The 18088-nt window shown below is 42.3% G+C and overlaps 1 protein-coding gene across 1 annotated transcript in view; it reads left to right on the forward strand.

Annotated features, from left to right (window-relative positions):
• Positions 1-18088, forward strand: part of gabrg3 (gamma-aminobutyric acid type A receptor subunit gamma3) — a gene marked incomplete at both ends in the record, with an annotated part of 80378 nt that overhangs the window by 14917 nt on the left and 47373 nt on the right. Inside the window, one exon of the mRNA XM_080472841.1 lies at positions 11414-11481. Coding sequence (XP_080328967.1) covers positions 11414-11481 — 68 coding nt within the window. The remainder of the gene's footprint in view (positions 1-11413; positions 11482-18088) is intronic.

Raw genomic sequence — 18088 nt, forward strand, 5'->3', positions numbered from 1 at the left:
GGAGAGACTCAAAGTCGAGCCGCTGCTCCTCCATATTAAGAGGTGCCAGTTGAGGTGGTTTGGGCATCTCATTAGGACGCCCCCTGGTGGCCTCCCTTTAGAAGTCTACCAGGCAGGTCCAATTGAGAGGAGGCCCCGAGGTCGGCTCAGGACTTTCTGGAGAGATTATATCTCTGGTTTGGCCTTGGAGCGGCTCAAGGACCCCCCCAGAAGAGCTGGAGGGATACCTGGGCTTCTCTGCTCTCTATTCTGCCACCACAAACCCAAACGGAGTGAGCGTGAAAGAATCTGGACGGATGGATAGTGGACAGATGACCAAACTGTTACTACTGTGATTCAACTGGGAGTGATGACACTCTGGAGGCAAACGTTGTTATTGTCCATCTACACAGAGTTTGAGTCCTGCACCCAGGGGCTGTAGGGTCTGTGCGCTCCCTGGTGTGACCAGAAGGTACTGCAGGCAAAGTATGTTATTGATTCTTTAAGATTTTCTTGTCTGTGAATTGTATATAATTTGTGTGTGAGGATTGTACTTCCTGGTTATTGTTCTCCTCTTGCCATGGTTGCATGAGTGGGGCGAGCTTCAGCTGATGAGAGCGAGAGCCAACAGTTAAGAATCAAGATGAATGAGGTAGATTATTTACTGGAAGTATTTTGGTCACAAAAGCCTTGTAAGAATCCTACTTGTACATCAGTTTGCTGCTAGTCTAGAGGTAGAATTCTTTCCTTTCAAACGTGAGGATTGGGTTCGTTTCCCAACGAAGATAGTTACATTTGTTTTCTCTGTCATCGGCTATCACCAGTGCTCAACTTCGTTTTCACGGGATCGGCGCCTATGGTTGTTATTGTCACAAGTTATTGTCACTAAAAAGTTGTGCACCTACTTTATTGTGGAATTCATGGGTGTTGAACCCTGCTGCCACTCGACATGAAATAAAACCACGAAGAATTTACATGTAGAAATGCCACTGCCTTCAGCAACACGGTACAAAAGAGGAGCAAACTATAATGGAGTCTGAGAGCCACTTACTAACTACTATGTTGTTGTTTGTTTTAATTCTATAGTGCGTCATGTCAAGTTAAAAGCTGACAGCATCCAAATAACTCAAGGCTTTCAAATGGCATAAAAGAGAAAAAAAAACAAGACAAAGAAACCCCTCAATTCAAATGTCGTCTGTTCACACAGAAAAATGACAGAAGAGACTTTTGTTTTCAAATCGGACTCGGCTGAGCACATGACAGCGATTGATCGATCGGATCTGAGCGTAGCATGTTTGCTTTACTGTAATTAATCATGTGTTGTATCGTCGAGGGAAAAAGCAGCAAAGCATCTTGTGTGTAAGAGACAGTCACTGTCTTATTTTGGTGTTTATTGTAGGGGTTAAATTGGCTTCTGGCTTAATGTTGAAGTAAAAGTAACAATTTTGGTGTTTTTCTTAAAAGAATAATAGATTTTGATCAAGAGCCCAGGAAAAACATAATAACATCACATTTGATTTCCTTTTTTGACTTTAATATTTTATACTAGCAATGTGCAGTGGCACACAACCATTTATCACTCAGTGCAGGTTTCTTTCATTTTCCCGCAAAAAGTAATGAAAACATTAATGTGTTTATCCAGCCAGATTTAACTCGGCTTTGTGGCGGCCGCACTGCCGTTATTTTTCCAGCATGATCATTAAAGAGCCCTTATAGACGGGCTTCGTTGTCTACTCACTGGGTGACAGATGATCGGCCGGGGTACAGTTAGCCCGAGGGGCATGACCTGTTCTGCTCTTTGAATATTTCAGAGCCCGTGGCCTTTCTTCTAGTAATGAGCCCGAGCAGTGAGAGGAGAAGCTGAAGTCTTCATGCCATCCGTCATTATGTCGCGAGTGTGAGGACGGACGGGCTGCGACTCCCCCACATGCAGTTATGTCATCGGGAGTTCCCGCTCGCATAAGTGAAAAATGAATGGGGGGGAAGTTTAGTGCTGCTGAGGCACAGAGTTACTTTAAGCCGAGACAAGCACTGTTTCATCTTTAAAATGAGAATTATTAGGAGATAATGTTTTATTTTGTGATGCAGTTATTAGTGCAGGAAAAAAAGGGAAGGTTTAGGCCAAGGAAGTAAATAAAAACTGTGAGATAAGAAGTGAAGCTTTTTTTGAGAAAAATTTGAATAAACCATGAGCTCAAACTCATTGTTGAAACGCACAGTGGCGTTTCTAGATTTAAATACTTGGTGGGGCAAGATTTTATTTCAGGTCTAGTAGCACCACAGAATTCCACAGTAAAGTGTGTGCACAAACTTACAACATTATGACCACCATATAGGCGCTGATCCCACAAAAATGTTGAGCCTTGGAGATAGCCTATTGAAAAAAAAAAATGTAATTAAAAAACAAAACAAAAAAAATGATAGGAATCAAAAAAGGCCATACTGTTTCTAAGGCCCCGTTTACACGACAATGAATTCGAGTGTATCCGCAAAACTTTCTTCAATTTTGGGGGGTCCGTTTACACGACACCAATGTGTGGATGCACTGTATCAGCAAAGTTTTTAATCCGGCTCCCAAGGTGGAAAGATTCTTTCACGGCGCAAATCCCTCCTGCAGAGACTGATGGAGGCTACAGAGCCTGTTACTGCGTATGCACATCTCTCCCCCTCCCTCCTGCTCATTCAGTTGTAAACAAACATGGCCGACCCGTAGTGGTACGACCCGTAGTGGTACGACCCGTAGTGGTACGACCCGTAGTGGTACGACCCGCGGTCTATATTCTAGTTTTATCGTCCAGATCAGTAGTTTGATAGTTGAGACTCTCCCTGATAACATCCGATGCATCATCAGTCCATGCGGATGTCAGGTTCTCTCCATTTTCTTCACGTTTATAGTGTTTTGTTCTCTGCACACACGTCTGTGAAGTTTCATAACAAAATCAAGCAACAGCGCCCTCCAGTGGCCCGGCATACTAACTACATCGTTGTCTCTGTGTCCGCTGCTGCAGCGTAAACGCCCCCCACTTTTATTTTGCGGATTAGGTGTTGTGACGTGAAACGTTGTTGTGTAAACAAGGCCTAAGATGGAAGCTCAACCGCTTGATAAATGGTAAAGCTGCAAATTTATGAGATCCTTAGAAAGTGTTGGTCACCGCATCAGTCAGTCTACTACAACTTACCTTCAGTTTCTCTGCTAAAGTAAGAGTTTTAAACTCGTACTCGTAAAAAAATCGACATAATAATTTTAGATTCTTAACTATTTGTTAGCTTTAGCTGCTAACAAGCTGGTATTTGTTGGACTCGCTCCGGTTCTGTGAAGATCCGCCTCTATCGGCGCCAGCCAATCAGCTCTGAGCATCTAAATGACGTTGTTAGTGGGGCTTCAGGCTTCAAGCCCCTCTGGGCATTAAAATCACGTGATCTGAGTGAATGGAGCAACGGCCTGAGCATGAACACTTTCACTTTATACAATACACACTGCATGGTGAGAGAGGGGCGAGCTATACTAATGCAATACACACTGCATGGTGAGAGAGGGGCGAGCTACACTAATGTAATACACACTGCAAGGTGAGAGAGGGGCGAGCTACACTAATGCACCATCGGTGTGGATCAGGAGGAAACAACCTGAAACAGCAAGAGGAGACCAAGAACCAGGAGTTTTATTCTAAGACAAGAAAATATTGTAGATAATCTTGAAGAACGTCATACTTTGCATGCAGTCCTTTCTGATGACACTAGGTGGAGCTCAGCCCCACCTGCCCCTAATGACCAGTCGCTCCTGGAAACGCAACCAGGAACATTTTCTTCAGTAACGTAGCTCCTCGTTCCTGACTGATATAGTTGTGTTTCCATTAAACACTGTTAGCGAATGCACTTGCACCCATATGGTTTTAAATCAGTACATTGAAAGCGAATGCTGAATCAAAGGGACAGGATTTGCATGAACAAAAACCAAGTCTGAATTTAGTTGCAGTGTTTCTTTTGTTATTCTCATGTTTCAAACCATCGCAGGCGTCATACAACTTAGTATAACCACTTTATATCCACATGGTGATCCAGTAATCCAGAGACTGCAGGAAATGTTCCCATTGTCAGACAACAACAGGACTTCAATGTGCACACACCTAAATCATAACAATAGAGCACATTCGCGCAGAACAGAGCAGAAATGTCTTTATTTGCTTGTAAAAAAATGTTCTTGTGAAATGTGCGAATCTTTCCCCTCTTCTGCAGTTGGTGGAAAAAAAGTTGAGCTCCCGTTTTACTGTATTTACCAGATTATCAGTTGAATCTGAGTACAAGTTACATCTATAAAGCAAGGGTTTAAAAAAAAGAGGGTTAGACATGGAATATACGGAACATTGAATCATTAATGCTTTTAAATGAGTATGTTTCTTCCATTGGATAGTTGGTGTTTGGTTCGTTCAATGTCAAGAATTTGTCTTCATGACTTGTCCCTCGAAAGAGAGGACACCTTCAGGGGACACTTGTCCCGATACCAGAGGTTTTTCTTTATATATATATATATATATATTGAAGTAAATATATCTGCTGATCCAGGACCCGCTTACGTGTTTTCAAGTGGAATTACAAAACTTATTGCTGCGCTTTGAGTGTTCGTTTACAAGAGAATGAGGAAAATTTCTCCCAGGGTGCAACTTTTCAAAATTGCTCCGACTCTCTTGTCATGCAAACGGGCAAAACACAACTTCTTTAAAACGTTCAGGGCCCGTCACCGTGTATATGGCAGAAATGCTGCTACTGTGCATGCGCAGCATGGCCGTGGTAAATCATTCTTCTGATGTGCGACATGGACAATAACAACAACAACGTTTCCTCCAGAGCATCACGACTCCCAGTTCATCTTCTCCTGGGACTTGGTAGTTTTATATTGACAGTCACCGTAATAACAATCCCACTTCAAGGTCTGTCCAATCAAGTGTCTGTGTACTCCTAATGTTAATGTTCAGAGCGTATGGTTGTCTTCGCACCCGTGTGTGTTGTTTCATAATAAAAACATGCAGCCCCCACTAGTGGCCCAATATGAAAACGACATCATTTTCAGCATTTCTGCCATTTCCCTGTAAAAAGACATCGTTTTCAGTATGTGGTCGTCTACAGTGTTGATCAAGTTACTTGGAAATAGTTATTAGTTACTGATTATTTCCCAGCGATAGTAATCCAGTTACTTTACTGTTTCGTCTGGGGTTTTCTCACTGAGTTTCACTTTCCTGTGCTGCTTTCTCAGAATTGAGGTGGAATTTTCTGTCATTAATAAAAAGTTTTCTTCCCACGCAGAGCGCACAGCCGACGCTCAGGTTTTTGTCACCTTTTACTGAGTGGAACTCAAAGTAATGTCGGTTTTATTGAGCATTTGACGCTGCAGGTCCGGCGCGCCATGCTGCCTCCTGTTGTTTACGCGAGACAGTCTCATGAGACAAAGTCACGGTTCAGTAACGCAGCAGTGCAGGAAAGTAACAGTAATCTAATTACTGTTTTTGCAAAAGTGAACATACACGCTTTCATCGGATGGAGGGGGCGGGGGGGTAGTGGGCGGGGGGGGTGCTCCACTGTAAACCAGGAGAGATTAGCTAATGTCTCTGTGGAGCTTTTCATCATCCTCTGCCCACTCTAATTACAAATAAATCTCACAGGAGACCAGGGTTGCTTTTCTTCAACCCATATCGCTGGATGATTTTATAAATGTCTCCAAGTGCTCGTTACCTCATTGATTAAGACCTCCCCTGAGAGAGTGCACTCTCGGTTCCTCTCCTGTTGTTTTGTTTAAAAGTGCCCGACATCAGACCTTTATTGTGGTGGTATTCGTGGAGATAGCTCCCTGAACAGTACGGTAAATTTAGTATGACTATTCACTGATGGCTGCACAGATAAATAACCCACATACAACCACTAATTAATTTCTACTGTGCGTTATCTATTCCCCTAAAGTTAATGAGCCGTTCCCATTTACTGAATGAGTAGTCACAGCCGAACTGCTGCTAAGTGGCACCGTAGGCGAGTGCAGAATTATAGCCTGCAACACAATTAGCGTGGTATAATGAAGAAAGTAAAGTAATGCAGCTTCATTGCCAAAGGTGCAAATCTTAAAAGGGACATAATTATTGAGCGGTACACCTATTGTTTGTAGTCTTTAATGGGCCACATCATGTGGTGCATTTTTGCTGTCGAACAACAGAAGTATAATTGATAGTACAAACTGATTATATTCACATTGTTTTGTGCAAAATTAAGTAACTAATTCAAAAGTAGTTTATTGGGAATATATATTCTGAATGTACTGCAATACCAACAAACCTGCATTATCATTTCTTTTACCAACAGGAATTATGATAAGCCAGGTGCTTTCAAGCAGAAATATTATCTTCAAACAGTAGCATTTAACATGTTTACAGTTTGTGACTATTCACTTTTTTTAATATTGTCTGTTAGGTTTCCTCCTGCACTTTGTGTGGGTGGATTTGCTGGAATCATCCAGGCTGCTGACCAAATGGAGGCCCTTGGGAGGAGAAAATTATGAAGTCCGCTTATCCAACTATTTCTTATCACATAAAGAAAGTAGTTATTTTGGTAAAATACTTCTTGGATTTCTTTGGTTACCGTCAGTGTGTCTTGTCTACACGACGACATTTCTATTGAAAACGCATTATTGTATTTGTATTTTAATGTTTCACCTTACGCAGCAATGTTTTGAACGACAAACAGACGATGTCTGTTTACTACGCGCATCTCGAACAGCCTACCGTACAATAGGACAGGGTGTGACGTCTATCTGCACCATGCGGACTGTAGACTGAGGGACCGAGCTTGCTTTGTGCCGCCACACGCTCCAGCTCCCTGTTGATACGTTAATCATGTTTAGCATGTAGCATCGTTGGTGTGTGAGCCCTGAAACTCTTTAGCATGTAGCTTGTAGCATGGCTCGGACTTACGTGTTGAGCAGTTAAACTACTGAGCGACTGACATTGGCCTTTCAAATGTCTCTGGTAATTAAATTCACACTCCCAAAAGAACCATAAGAAGAAGAAGAAGAGTTTGGCTGTGACGTCAGCCAGCTGCTGAAAAAAATGCTTGTCCGGCAGGAGGGTTCATATTCCGAGAAGAAGTTATGGAACTCACAGGCCACGCCCCCTCACCACAGGCCACGCCCCTATCACAGCAGTCACACCAATGTTCCAATGTTTTCAGAAATACATTTCCCTGAACTGTTTCAGTAATAAAACGGAAGGTTTGTGTCCAAGTTGCCATGTTGGTCCGGTTTTAACTGCAGGAAGTGACAGTTCTGAGTGATGTGTTCAAGGGCATCGCATAACTCCAATACGTGCCACATGCTACGTGCTACATGCTAAGCTTCAGGCTTCGAGGCTCACACAGTAGCGAGGCTACATGCTAAATATGATTAAGATATGGCTGATACAGTCATTAGTGAGCTGGAACGTGTGTGCGCAGCAGTGCGTAAATACACAACACACATTCCCCGTCACAAACTCTCTGTGCCACACTGCTGGCAGTGTGGCACAGAGAGACCTCGGCCCGGACGGTTGGCTGAAGAAAATGGCGTCATTTTCTTCTGCAAGACTCGGGACTGACGAACTTTCTTCAGGTTCGTATGGAGAATGCAGCGGCCTTTAGTTGCTGGTGTCATACAAACTATCTCTTACCTCCTCTTCATATTTTGACATCACATAGTTTACACACTGCCAATGATGCCGGTAACGCGTTAATTACTAACGCGGTATATGGATTTCACTTACGTTACTCTAATTAACTGCTTAGTTTTAGGACTTGTTTTTTTCGGGATGAAAAATGAGGTGAGTGATGAAAGCTGTGAAAATCCACAGTGGTTATCCTGGTGATGCATTATCTCTTAGTTTTACGTGCCGCTTGTTGACGTAGATGTTCCTGCTCATGGTCTCTAACAGTGGTCATCACAGAAACATATTCAAGAGAGCATTGTGAAGTGGGTACACGTCTAAAAATAGACAGAAAGGTGAAGAGCATCGACATGCTCTTTTAAAAACTCTTGTGACTTTCATTGTGTTTACAAGACTGATTTGGTGGAAGTTTGTTTTTCTTCTTTTTCTTGGAAAGTGTGTAATGACCTAAAAAATGACCATTATAACTGTTTTTTCATCCTTTTGTGATGACTGCTGTGAGGAATGGCCAGTCGAAGGCTTGTGGGTCTGCTCCTGTGGATTGACCTGGTGGATGGGGAAGCCATCGGGCTGGCTGCATATAGCATCATTGTTGTTTTCAAGAGAGGATTAGACCCAGAGACGGGAGTTGGTAGTAGCACAGCAGCAGTGGGTTGATGATTGACTATCTGGGCTGATTGTCTCCAATTAATTTCTTGTCTTGGCAGCTGCTCTGCAGGTCAGGAAGCATCCTGTAGCAGCAGCTGCATTATTACCTGACTGCTTAAACACACTGCGCTCACTTGCAGCAGCTCTGTCTCTCCTGGAGGCACTGTGGCATGAAATAGGGTCCGGTTAAGTCAAGGTTGACTTCCATGCTTAAGAGAGGTGAGACTAAAGATTTTTATAGCAATTATGTCAATTATTCCTGTCAGATCTTTAAAGCTTTCACCCGGGATCTTAAAGTGGAGCCCTTCAATTTGCTCACCAGGTGCTTTGTGATAAAAGCTGCCTCGGCAGGAGATTCTTCTCGAGTGCCATCTGGTAGCCCGTGGAGTAAATGGTGGAACAGGAACAGGCTGGCATGTGGGGGAAAAAAACCCCAAGAAAACTTACTTTAGATTTAATTGGCGGTGTCACCAAGTCTCCAAACATGTGGAGGCACTTGTTGGTGTGACAATGGTAAAAACCTGCAACAGCAGCATGTCAAGGCTAGTTCTCATCTATATTATATAATATAATAATATTATATAATATATATATTATATAAGTATGAAATAACCCTCGAAAAGGAAAAAACCCAACATTTTGTTTTGTTTTCTGAGCAGTTAAAGTAAACTGAAACTATTCCGTTGTGACTGAAGACTGAATTTCAAGGAAACAAATATTCTTACAACTTAACAAAAGATGAATCTTGCCATAATTAAGATTAAATAGAGACTTCTGCAACATCAGGAGTTTTGAAAAAGTGACACTATGTGCATAGATAGATAGATAGATAGATAGATAGATAGATAGATAGATAGATAGATAGATAGATAGATAGATAGATAGATCCTGGTACAGGCACTAAGACTGTGCCTGATCCCTGATCCTGGAATCTAACACATTACTCATGAGATTCAGGTGTTGTGAAGCAGGAAAACATCAGAAAAGGGCCTATCAGTGACCAGGGTTGGACATCCCTATATTTGTATAGTAGTAGCAAATACAACACAGTCATTTCAAGGCACTTTTGCAGAGAAAAACCAACAATTCCACTTGAGCAAGCAGAAGCAGCTGTGAAAAGGAAAAACTCCATTTTAAAAGGAAGGAAATCTTTGCAGAACCAGGCTCAGGTGGCGGGTTTCTTCTCTTCCGGTTGGGCTTAGGAAATAGAGAGAAAAGGATAGGACAGAGAACAAAAAGCAACAAACTGACATTGCATGGACGTCATATGAAGATCCAAACAAGACCTCTGGATGACATGACACAATGAAATTATATCGTGTATCGTAAGTCGTGACCACACCGGGAATTGAACCCAGACCCCCTTTTATGACAGACGAGACTTCTCTCCACTAGACCAACAGCTCACTCCTGCTCAGTTTGACAGCAGTTTTATAAGCATGTCACTCATATATGACAAGGTTAAAAAAGGTATATAATAAATATAATCAAGAGTGTGCAGTTGGTCTAGTGGATAGGAGGTTTGGGTTCGATTCTACGTGTTGTCAGAATTTTTTTTACAGCATACAGCATTACTGTATGAGTGAAAAAGGAAGGAATCTCAGTGAAGCTCTCTCAGCAGTTCAGACTCGTATCAAGTTACCTAGAAAAAGGCTCAGGGTGGCCTGAACCAGCGAGACCTGTGAGCTACCTAGAAACTGGTTTGAGTCCACTCTCCACCTGTGTCCTTGGGCAAGACACTGAACCCCAAACTGCTACCATTGGAGTGACAGCGCCTTGGTGTGTGAATGTGTGTGTGAATGGGTGAATGTGATGCGCTATGCGCTTTGTGGCAGCTGAAAGGAGCTATATAAGTGAAGTCTATTTACCCTAAGTGGTGCATTGTAATGCATTGCCGACTACTAGATACTACATTGTGACCTGTGATAAATTGTAGGACCAGTTGATATTGAACGAACCAAACACCAAATAATATGTTGTGGGAGAAACATATTTATTTATAAGCACGTAACTGAACCAAAATAAAGATGTATACAATATAGATACATATATACATGTGTATATAATATATACTAAGATGTTTACAAAATTATATTTTACTTCAGGGTCCACATAAAGTCCAGTTTCATCTTGAGCAGACCAGTATAATTAAAAATGAATGGCCAATTAAAAAAGTAATGGCGGGCTACAGTTGGCCCGCGTGCCGCAGTCCGGACACCCCTGCTCTAACGTCTCCTCCGCCTGGTTATGTCCAGGAAGACATACCCATTTTCAAAAAAGACAGCAACAGGGGGTGAATCCCATTATACTGGGGAAGAACAGAAGAGACGGAGATGGTACATACGTTCATAGCAAGGCACAACTGAAAACACTCGAGGGTAACCAGGGAAACAGAGGGAGCACAGAGGAGGAAACAAGGGTGAAACGATAATACACTGAACTAAACTGTTGATTGAGCACCTGAGAAAAATCAACAAAAGTCATTAATCCAGGAGTGAGCCAGTTGAAAACAATGTATTTTCTTTTCTGCGGCGGTGCATCACAGTCCCACTGCTGATGAGCTTTGCTTCCACTCATCAGGTACTGGTCTCTTTAATTTCGGCCATTATCTACCACCTTCAGGTGATGTAGACTTGGTAAGCCGTCGCATTGATAGACGCCGTGGCGGTCGGATTATCACGTAATTGCATTCGTCTGGCTTTTCTCGGTGTAATTCAGTTTGCAATCAGTCAGTGCGGCTAAAAGCCTGCTGGACTGGACTTACCTGAAGCTTCCTTTTATGCTCCTCTGATATTCTGCATGGATCTATTAACAGCACCAGTGCACAGTTCGTTTATACGTGAGTGAATAAATATTGTATTCAAGGATGCACTTACAGAGGTGTTTCATCTAAGTACTTTGTGCATTATTCTAATGTGTGATTATTAATAATGGCCATAGCTGTCTGAGGAGCCCCTCATGCAGCCACTCAATCAATCCTAAAGGACTTAGTACATTATAGCTTCATTAACCCAACTTTACTTTGTTTTACTAAAGAAGCATGTATATGTTTGAATGAAAGTCTTTATCTCTGTAATTTCATTAATTTCTCTCTTTTCCCCCTCTGCCAGTAAAACCAACTGTCATTGATGTTGACATATATGTGAACAGTATCGGGCCGGTGTCTTCAATAAACATGGTAAGACAATCTTTTTACTTATATTCTGCTCACTGAATGACCTCTTAACTGAGCTTGGACAGTGTGATTCTCGTGTGTGTGAAAGTAATGTGTGATGCAAAGGTGGAAGCCAATTATGTGGGATTTAGACAGAGTGCAGGCAGGGTGTTAAACAGTGAGAAGCGTGTGCTAGATGTTTGAGAACTGGTAATTATGGTGCTCAGGTGATGCATATCTAATTTAATGAGAACTGTATGCATGTTGAGAACACACCTGTAATAAAAAAAATAATCCCTATATAATTGGTGCTTCTGCAATATTGTGACCTTGGGATTTCAATAATTTGTGAACAAAATTAAGCTAAATCCCAAAACAGTTTTTTTTCTCTAACGTTATTAACACGATGGACTGAAAGCCCTTGTGCAAGCAACATCATATTACATGTCATCATACAATGTCAGGTAGTATCTGGAGAAACACAACCAACAAAACAAGCAAAACGACTACGTGAAGACTATGAGCTTTAATTTCGGACTCAATTTTTAAAGTAAAAGCTTCTAACTCCTCAGTACTTCCAAATGTCTTTGAACTAACAATTACAGTGACAAGAGCAGCTCCTTGTGAACCCCGTGCAGGAGTGTGGTCTCATACTTCCATAACTGAATCTGCACAGTCTTTACAGTCTTTACTGGGATTACGGTATATTAAAAAAAAAAATTTCTGGCTGAAACGTCTCCAGCTTTCCAGGAGTCGGGGGGGAAATGGGAGAGATCTGAGAATGGAAACTGACTCCTGAAAAATAAGATTGCTTTGTTTTGTTACGGCTCGACCTCATGGACACCAGGTGTTTCCTTCATGATCGCAATTGACTTTTTTCCTTTTAAGTGCGCTGGGATCTAAGAAGACCACAGAAAAGTTGGTTCATTTCTAATGAAAGACAGTCCTCATTCGTCACGATGGAAGGTCATGACACGTGGAGTCTGACTCATTTGTGCCTGAGCATCTCACCAGAGGGGGTTCCTGCCGCCACTGCAGCTCCATGCAAATCCTCCCCCGTTCTGCTCAAGGGGCACTGACTGCCCCCATGCTCCCAGACAGTCACAGATTGGTTTGGGGCCCACCTTGAAATGCCCCCACCTTATCAAAGCCTTTGGAGAGATTCCCTTCCCCCTTCTTTGCTCCTACTCTTCGACGGAGGAGACATTAGCTCATCCTGTTAACACCAGCAAACCGAAGGCCTCAACTCCTCTTCGGACCGACCACGGGGGTCAGAGCTTCCCCCAGATCCAGAGACCAGCACCCAGCATCTGATCTCCCATCAACCAGGGAAGACCAACCAGTTTCTCCAGGACGATACCAGGAAACGACACCTCACAGAACCTCTCTGTGCTTTTTCCCCAACAAGCAGGAAAAGTACCACAGACCTGAGCGACCAGATCCTCAGTCTGGACAAGGGAACAACCAGGAGGCTGCAAAGGAAGACTCTCCTGAATCATCATCTTGGTCTTCCTCTCCTCCTGCTGAACGCAGCCAACCACAGTTAGCAGGAGGTGCTAACTGCTACAGGAGCCAGAAGCTTCTCTCCAGCCTGGACAACAAGCAAACTCCTTCTTCAGAGACATTAAGGAAGTGGTAACAACCAACTGGGCCAAACACCTGAGATCTCTCTCTGAGATTAGTTAAACCTGATGCTCTGCAGAGAACGGTTTAACTTTATGAAGATGTGTTGATTCTACTACAGTGAATGAGTTCTATTGATTATGATATCAGGTGTAGTTATCAACCTGTAAACCAATGTTAGCTCTGCCACACACACACACACACACACACACACACACACACACACACACACACACACACACACACACACACACACACACACACACACACACACACACACACACACACTCTGCATGTTAATCTTTGCTCTACTAACTTGTTAACTCTCAATCCTACACAAATCCCATCAAAGACAACATCACACAGTAACTGACGACTCCAGACGTTTTACGAAGCAAATCACCTTCACATCAACTCATTTTAGAAATGTTCCTTTAGCAGAGACACACAAGAAGTAGATGCTAAAGACTAGCCTCTATGTTCTATTGTTCTATTGTTCTCCAGCACCTGGCGGAGACCGAGGACAGACTTCCTGCTCTCTGAGAACCTCCATTCTGAATGGAGTTTCTTGTGATACGCCATCTTGTTTTGTAGTTCCATCACATATCTCACACACACACACTCGCTCTACCGCTCTCTCTCTCTCTCTCTACAAACACACACACACACACACACACACACACACACACACACACACACACACACACACACACACACACACACACACACCAAGCTGTATATAGGTAGTTAGAATCTGTGTTTTATTTGTTTTCATTGTAAATAAATATAATTCTTGGAATCATACTTGCTGTCTTATTAATGTGCACAAAGGTGAATGAAATGTTGACCTCCTTCAAAGCTTTACTGTTAGTTCTATTAATTGTAATTAATTTAACTATTAATTTGAATCCCAAATTAACTGTTTAGTATATCTTATGAGACAGATATGACTGAACTGGCTATCATTTCCTGTTAAACAGTGGTGTGCCCGAGGTGTCTGATACACATCAGATTACATTTTCAATCACATAATTAATAACTACCGTTGATAATTATTAATCATTATTGATGCCAAACTGCTAAAACACTTCATAAATGGTACGATGTGATCCTCATAAGTTAATAAAACCCTGTACGGGCTTCCAGTGAGGCTTCAATTTGATTTGATCCAAAGGGAAATATGATCAAAACATGGACTTAATACCTTTTTTTGTTTACAAACAGCATATACAACATAGTTACAAACATATGAACAACCAACCCCACAAACATTTACATTCCACCCACCCACAACCAAGAAGGGTCAAACACTCCCAGCGGTGGGCTGCATCTCCATCTATCATGAAAGACGGTACAGATAATGGATAAGCTGACTGGCCGATGAAATAAGCAAACTGAAAAAAAAACATGTCTAGTACCAGCTCATCCACAAGCTGAACTTTACTGTGGCCTCTGGAGATTGTCGAGGTACATGTCCCACATTAGATAGTATTGTTCTGTTCTGTCCAGCATCTTAGATGACATTTTAGGCAGCAGCGCTGCCCAGTTCAATCTCCCAGTCCTGAAAAGGTTCTCCAGGGTTCTTCCAGTTCCTGATGATCTGTCCACTAATCATGTTCGCAGTTTGCGTCCAGTATTTCAGTGATTGTGGTAGACAAGACGGTCCTCTAGTCTAGAACATGCAGCTTTGCACAAATTGCCTTTTGATGACATTGACAATGTATATGTGATGTATATGTAACAGTGCTAACAGATGGAGGGTCTTAAGAATTATTTTTTCATCTTTTCGGGGGCTCTGCAACTGATATGTTGGGGCTACAATTATCTGTTTCCCCCCCCACCCACCCGTCGGTCCCCACAGTGATTTCCGCCTATGGCTGAACATGTTTAATATGCAGGTTCACCCCAACAAGTGCAACATCTCTGTCTGAACAGTCAGCGAGGCGAGCAACACAACCACCAACCCTCGGTGACGTCCAATCAGCAAAATGAAGTGAGAACACCTGTGGGTGTGCTCAGTGGGAGGCAGGGGCAACGAGAGGGATTGATCCTCGTCATTAAGACATGAAGAGACTTTGATTAAAAAAATAATTAAAAAAATCATCGTCTCACCTTGAACTTTAGCTCTTGAGCTCACAGATCCATGTGCAAGCCGAATAATATCTGGAAGTAAAAATCTAAATCTGCTCGTACAGACCAAAGTTCTGAGTTAGTCACTGACTTTTGTTTATTCACTGTTAGAGAAATGCAGAAATGACAAATCTTCACAGCAACTACAAAAGTTGAAGCACAGATGGGTAGATGGGGGTGGGGGTGGGTGGTGGGGGCTTTGTTTAAAAGTGAAGCAACTGAGGATGTAACACCATCACACGCGGCCACCACTCTTTAACCCTTTCACTGTAACTCTGAATCATCCGAGATAAAAAGAGTAGAGACTTAAATGTACTTGATCTTCATCAGTTTAATTTACGACCGTCTCAAGTTATTTATGACAAAGAAATGTTCATTTGTCTATGAAAACAGCATCGACTAATATCTTCTGCATGTTCAGGTGAATATTTTAGATTAATCATGTCAATGGCAGATTATTTATCTGTGTTTTATCCCTTTAAATGCTAGTTTCATTATGTGATACTATTTTCTTTCAATGAAAAAAAAATGCATTCAAACTGTTTATTTTCCTTTAACAAAACCGGTGTAGCTGTTTTGTTTTGTTTTTCTTTTTAATTAAGTCTTGGATACTTGAGCATCAGTTAAAAACTTTAACTTCAACTGCATTTTCTTCTCCAGACTGAATACTTACTACCTTCCAGAGTCATTAAGTGAAAAAATGTGCCCCGGAATCCAATTAAAACCACAACATGTCAAAATATAAATTCTTTGCATTTCAATAGTTCCTTGCACTTTCAGTGCTTTCACCCTAATTATGCTTTATGTAATATTCAAGTTTAATTTTTAAGGACATAATAAGATTGTCCAATTCAAGCTCTCAGAAAGCAATTTCTTCATAATTTCTTTCAACTGTAGCTAAACTGCAATAATATTATTTACACTTTTCTAATAAGAGTATTTTACTTTGAAAATCAAAGTGTTAATATTGCATACAATTCAATTCAAAACTGACCATTATGTTACTAATATATCAACATCAAGTGAAGTCAAACTAAATATTTATCTGTAAAGTAGCAGTAAAATATATATTTTTCAATTATTAATAGACATTTAAAATAGTAGTCATTTTGTCCCGAATGGGATGTTTTTTTCTGATAATTGGTTTGATTGGAATCGCAAAATATGTCAAGAGAGAATTTCAAAAAGTCCTATGCAGTAACACAACCAAAACGATGGTCAAACGAAGCTCCCCTAACTGGACAGAAATGTCCATGACAATGCTTTTCAAGTGGGGTAACAAAGTGCAAATCCTCACTTTTGCTGTGAGTTAATCAATATAACATTTTATCTCCAGCTCACAAACTAAAATGCATTGGACCTGTGTTTTCTTTCTTCATTTACTTTAAACTTGTGATCAATTGAGAGCCACATGGCAGACAGTTTTACAAGGCTGTATATGTACCGGTGTGTGTGACCTTCTTGAGTTTCCAGCATGACTCAGCAAAAGGAGGGTGACTCTTTCTTTCCTCGGGCGTTTCCACTCCCGACGGTGTACGCCGAAACAACACAACAATGGCTGACTGAAATTTTGTCATCCTGGGTTTCCTATTCGGGAACATTCTGCGTACATGCGCGCCCATAATTTGTTTCCTTTTGAATCGACTTCGAACTGAGGGCACATTCACTGCCGCTACAGAGAGTACCGTGTCTTTTCTGGGTGATGAGCATAATTTAAACCCCTTTGTTGGAGAAGTCTTCATATGTAGTCAGATCTGTCATACTGGTATTGTGCGTGGTGACAATGCAGGGTATAATTCAGGGTGTCATGACTTGTTCAAGATGCAGATGGTGATTAATTCTTTCTGTGAACCAACTCAGCAGACTCACTTTCATACACAGAGTACACCCAAAGAGGGAAGTGTTCCACACACCTGTGGTGAAATTTCAATTAGAAATTTTAAAGAGCCCGTCATTCATGTCCATGAATCTATTAAAACATTGTACCAACCCGTGATATGAAGGCCACGCTGCCTGTGGAGAGTCTTGGAAACAATTGAGAAGAAGGACGGCAACAGAGCATGACAACACCACAGCTTTGTAATAATTATAATGTTCAGACATTTTATTTCTTTTTTTTTTTTTTTTTGCCTTGTCCTGTTCGGCAGCTTGGACCAACAATATGATGTAATTGAGAACCTTCGGAGTCAGAACAGTTTTAGCTCTTGCAACAGGAAGAGACATGGAGTCTCCTCCTGTTGCTGCCTTTATTAGAAGTGTGCATGGGGGGGGGGGGGGGGGGACCCTCAAAGAGAGGGAGAAGAGAAGAGAAGAGAAGAGAAGAGAAGAGAAGAGAAGAGAAGAGAAGAGAAGAGAAATTGAGGGGGAGAGGAGGGGATAACATACAATACCTTTGTTGTGCTACATATATTATTTGCAGTTATCACACTGATCCAAATACTTTTTGCATCAGATTTAACCAGCCTGAGCAGCTCTATCTAGACAGCAACATGATTTTCTAGATTAAACCAGCCTGAGCCGCTCCACTGGGTGTGGCCGGAACTGTTGTGGGGGGACTCGTAGCGACACCCCGGGGCCCAAGGCCATCGGGCCCGGACATCGCGACCCTGGCGGACAGCAGCCCCCCAGACCCGGGGAGGCCCCTGCGAACCACCCCAGAGAGCCACGCCCCCGCCCAGAAAGCACCAGATAGAGAATGCAGAGAGGAATCCCCCCCAGGCAAGAAGAGCTCATAACAGAAGGATAAAGGGCACAGGTGCACAGGGCACAGGGCCCCAGGCCCCGACCCAAGCCGCCAAGCCGCGACCGGCCGGAGCAGGGCCCCCAGGCCGAGCGGGCAGAGAGCCCCCCCAATCCCAGCGGCGAAGCCCGCTGCACC

This window comes from Lipophrys pholis (genome assembly GCF_963383615.2).
Source record: "Lipophrys pholis genome assembly, chromosome: 10".
NCBI lineage: Eukaryota > Metazoa > Chordata > Actinopteri > Blenniiformes > Blenniidae > Lipophrys > Lipophrys pholis.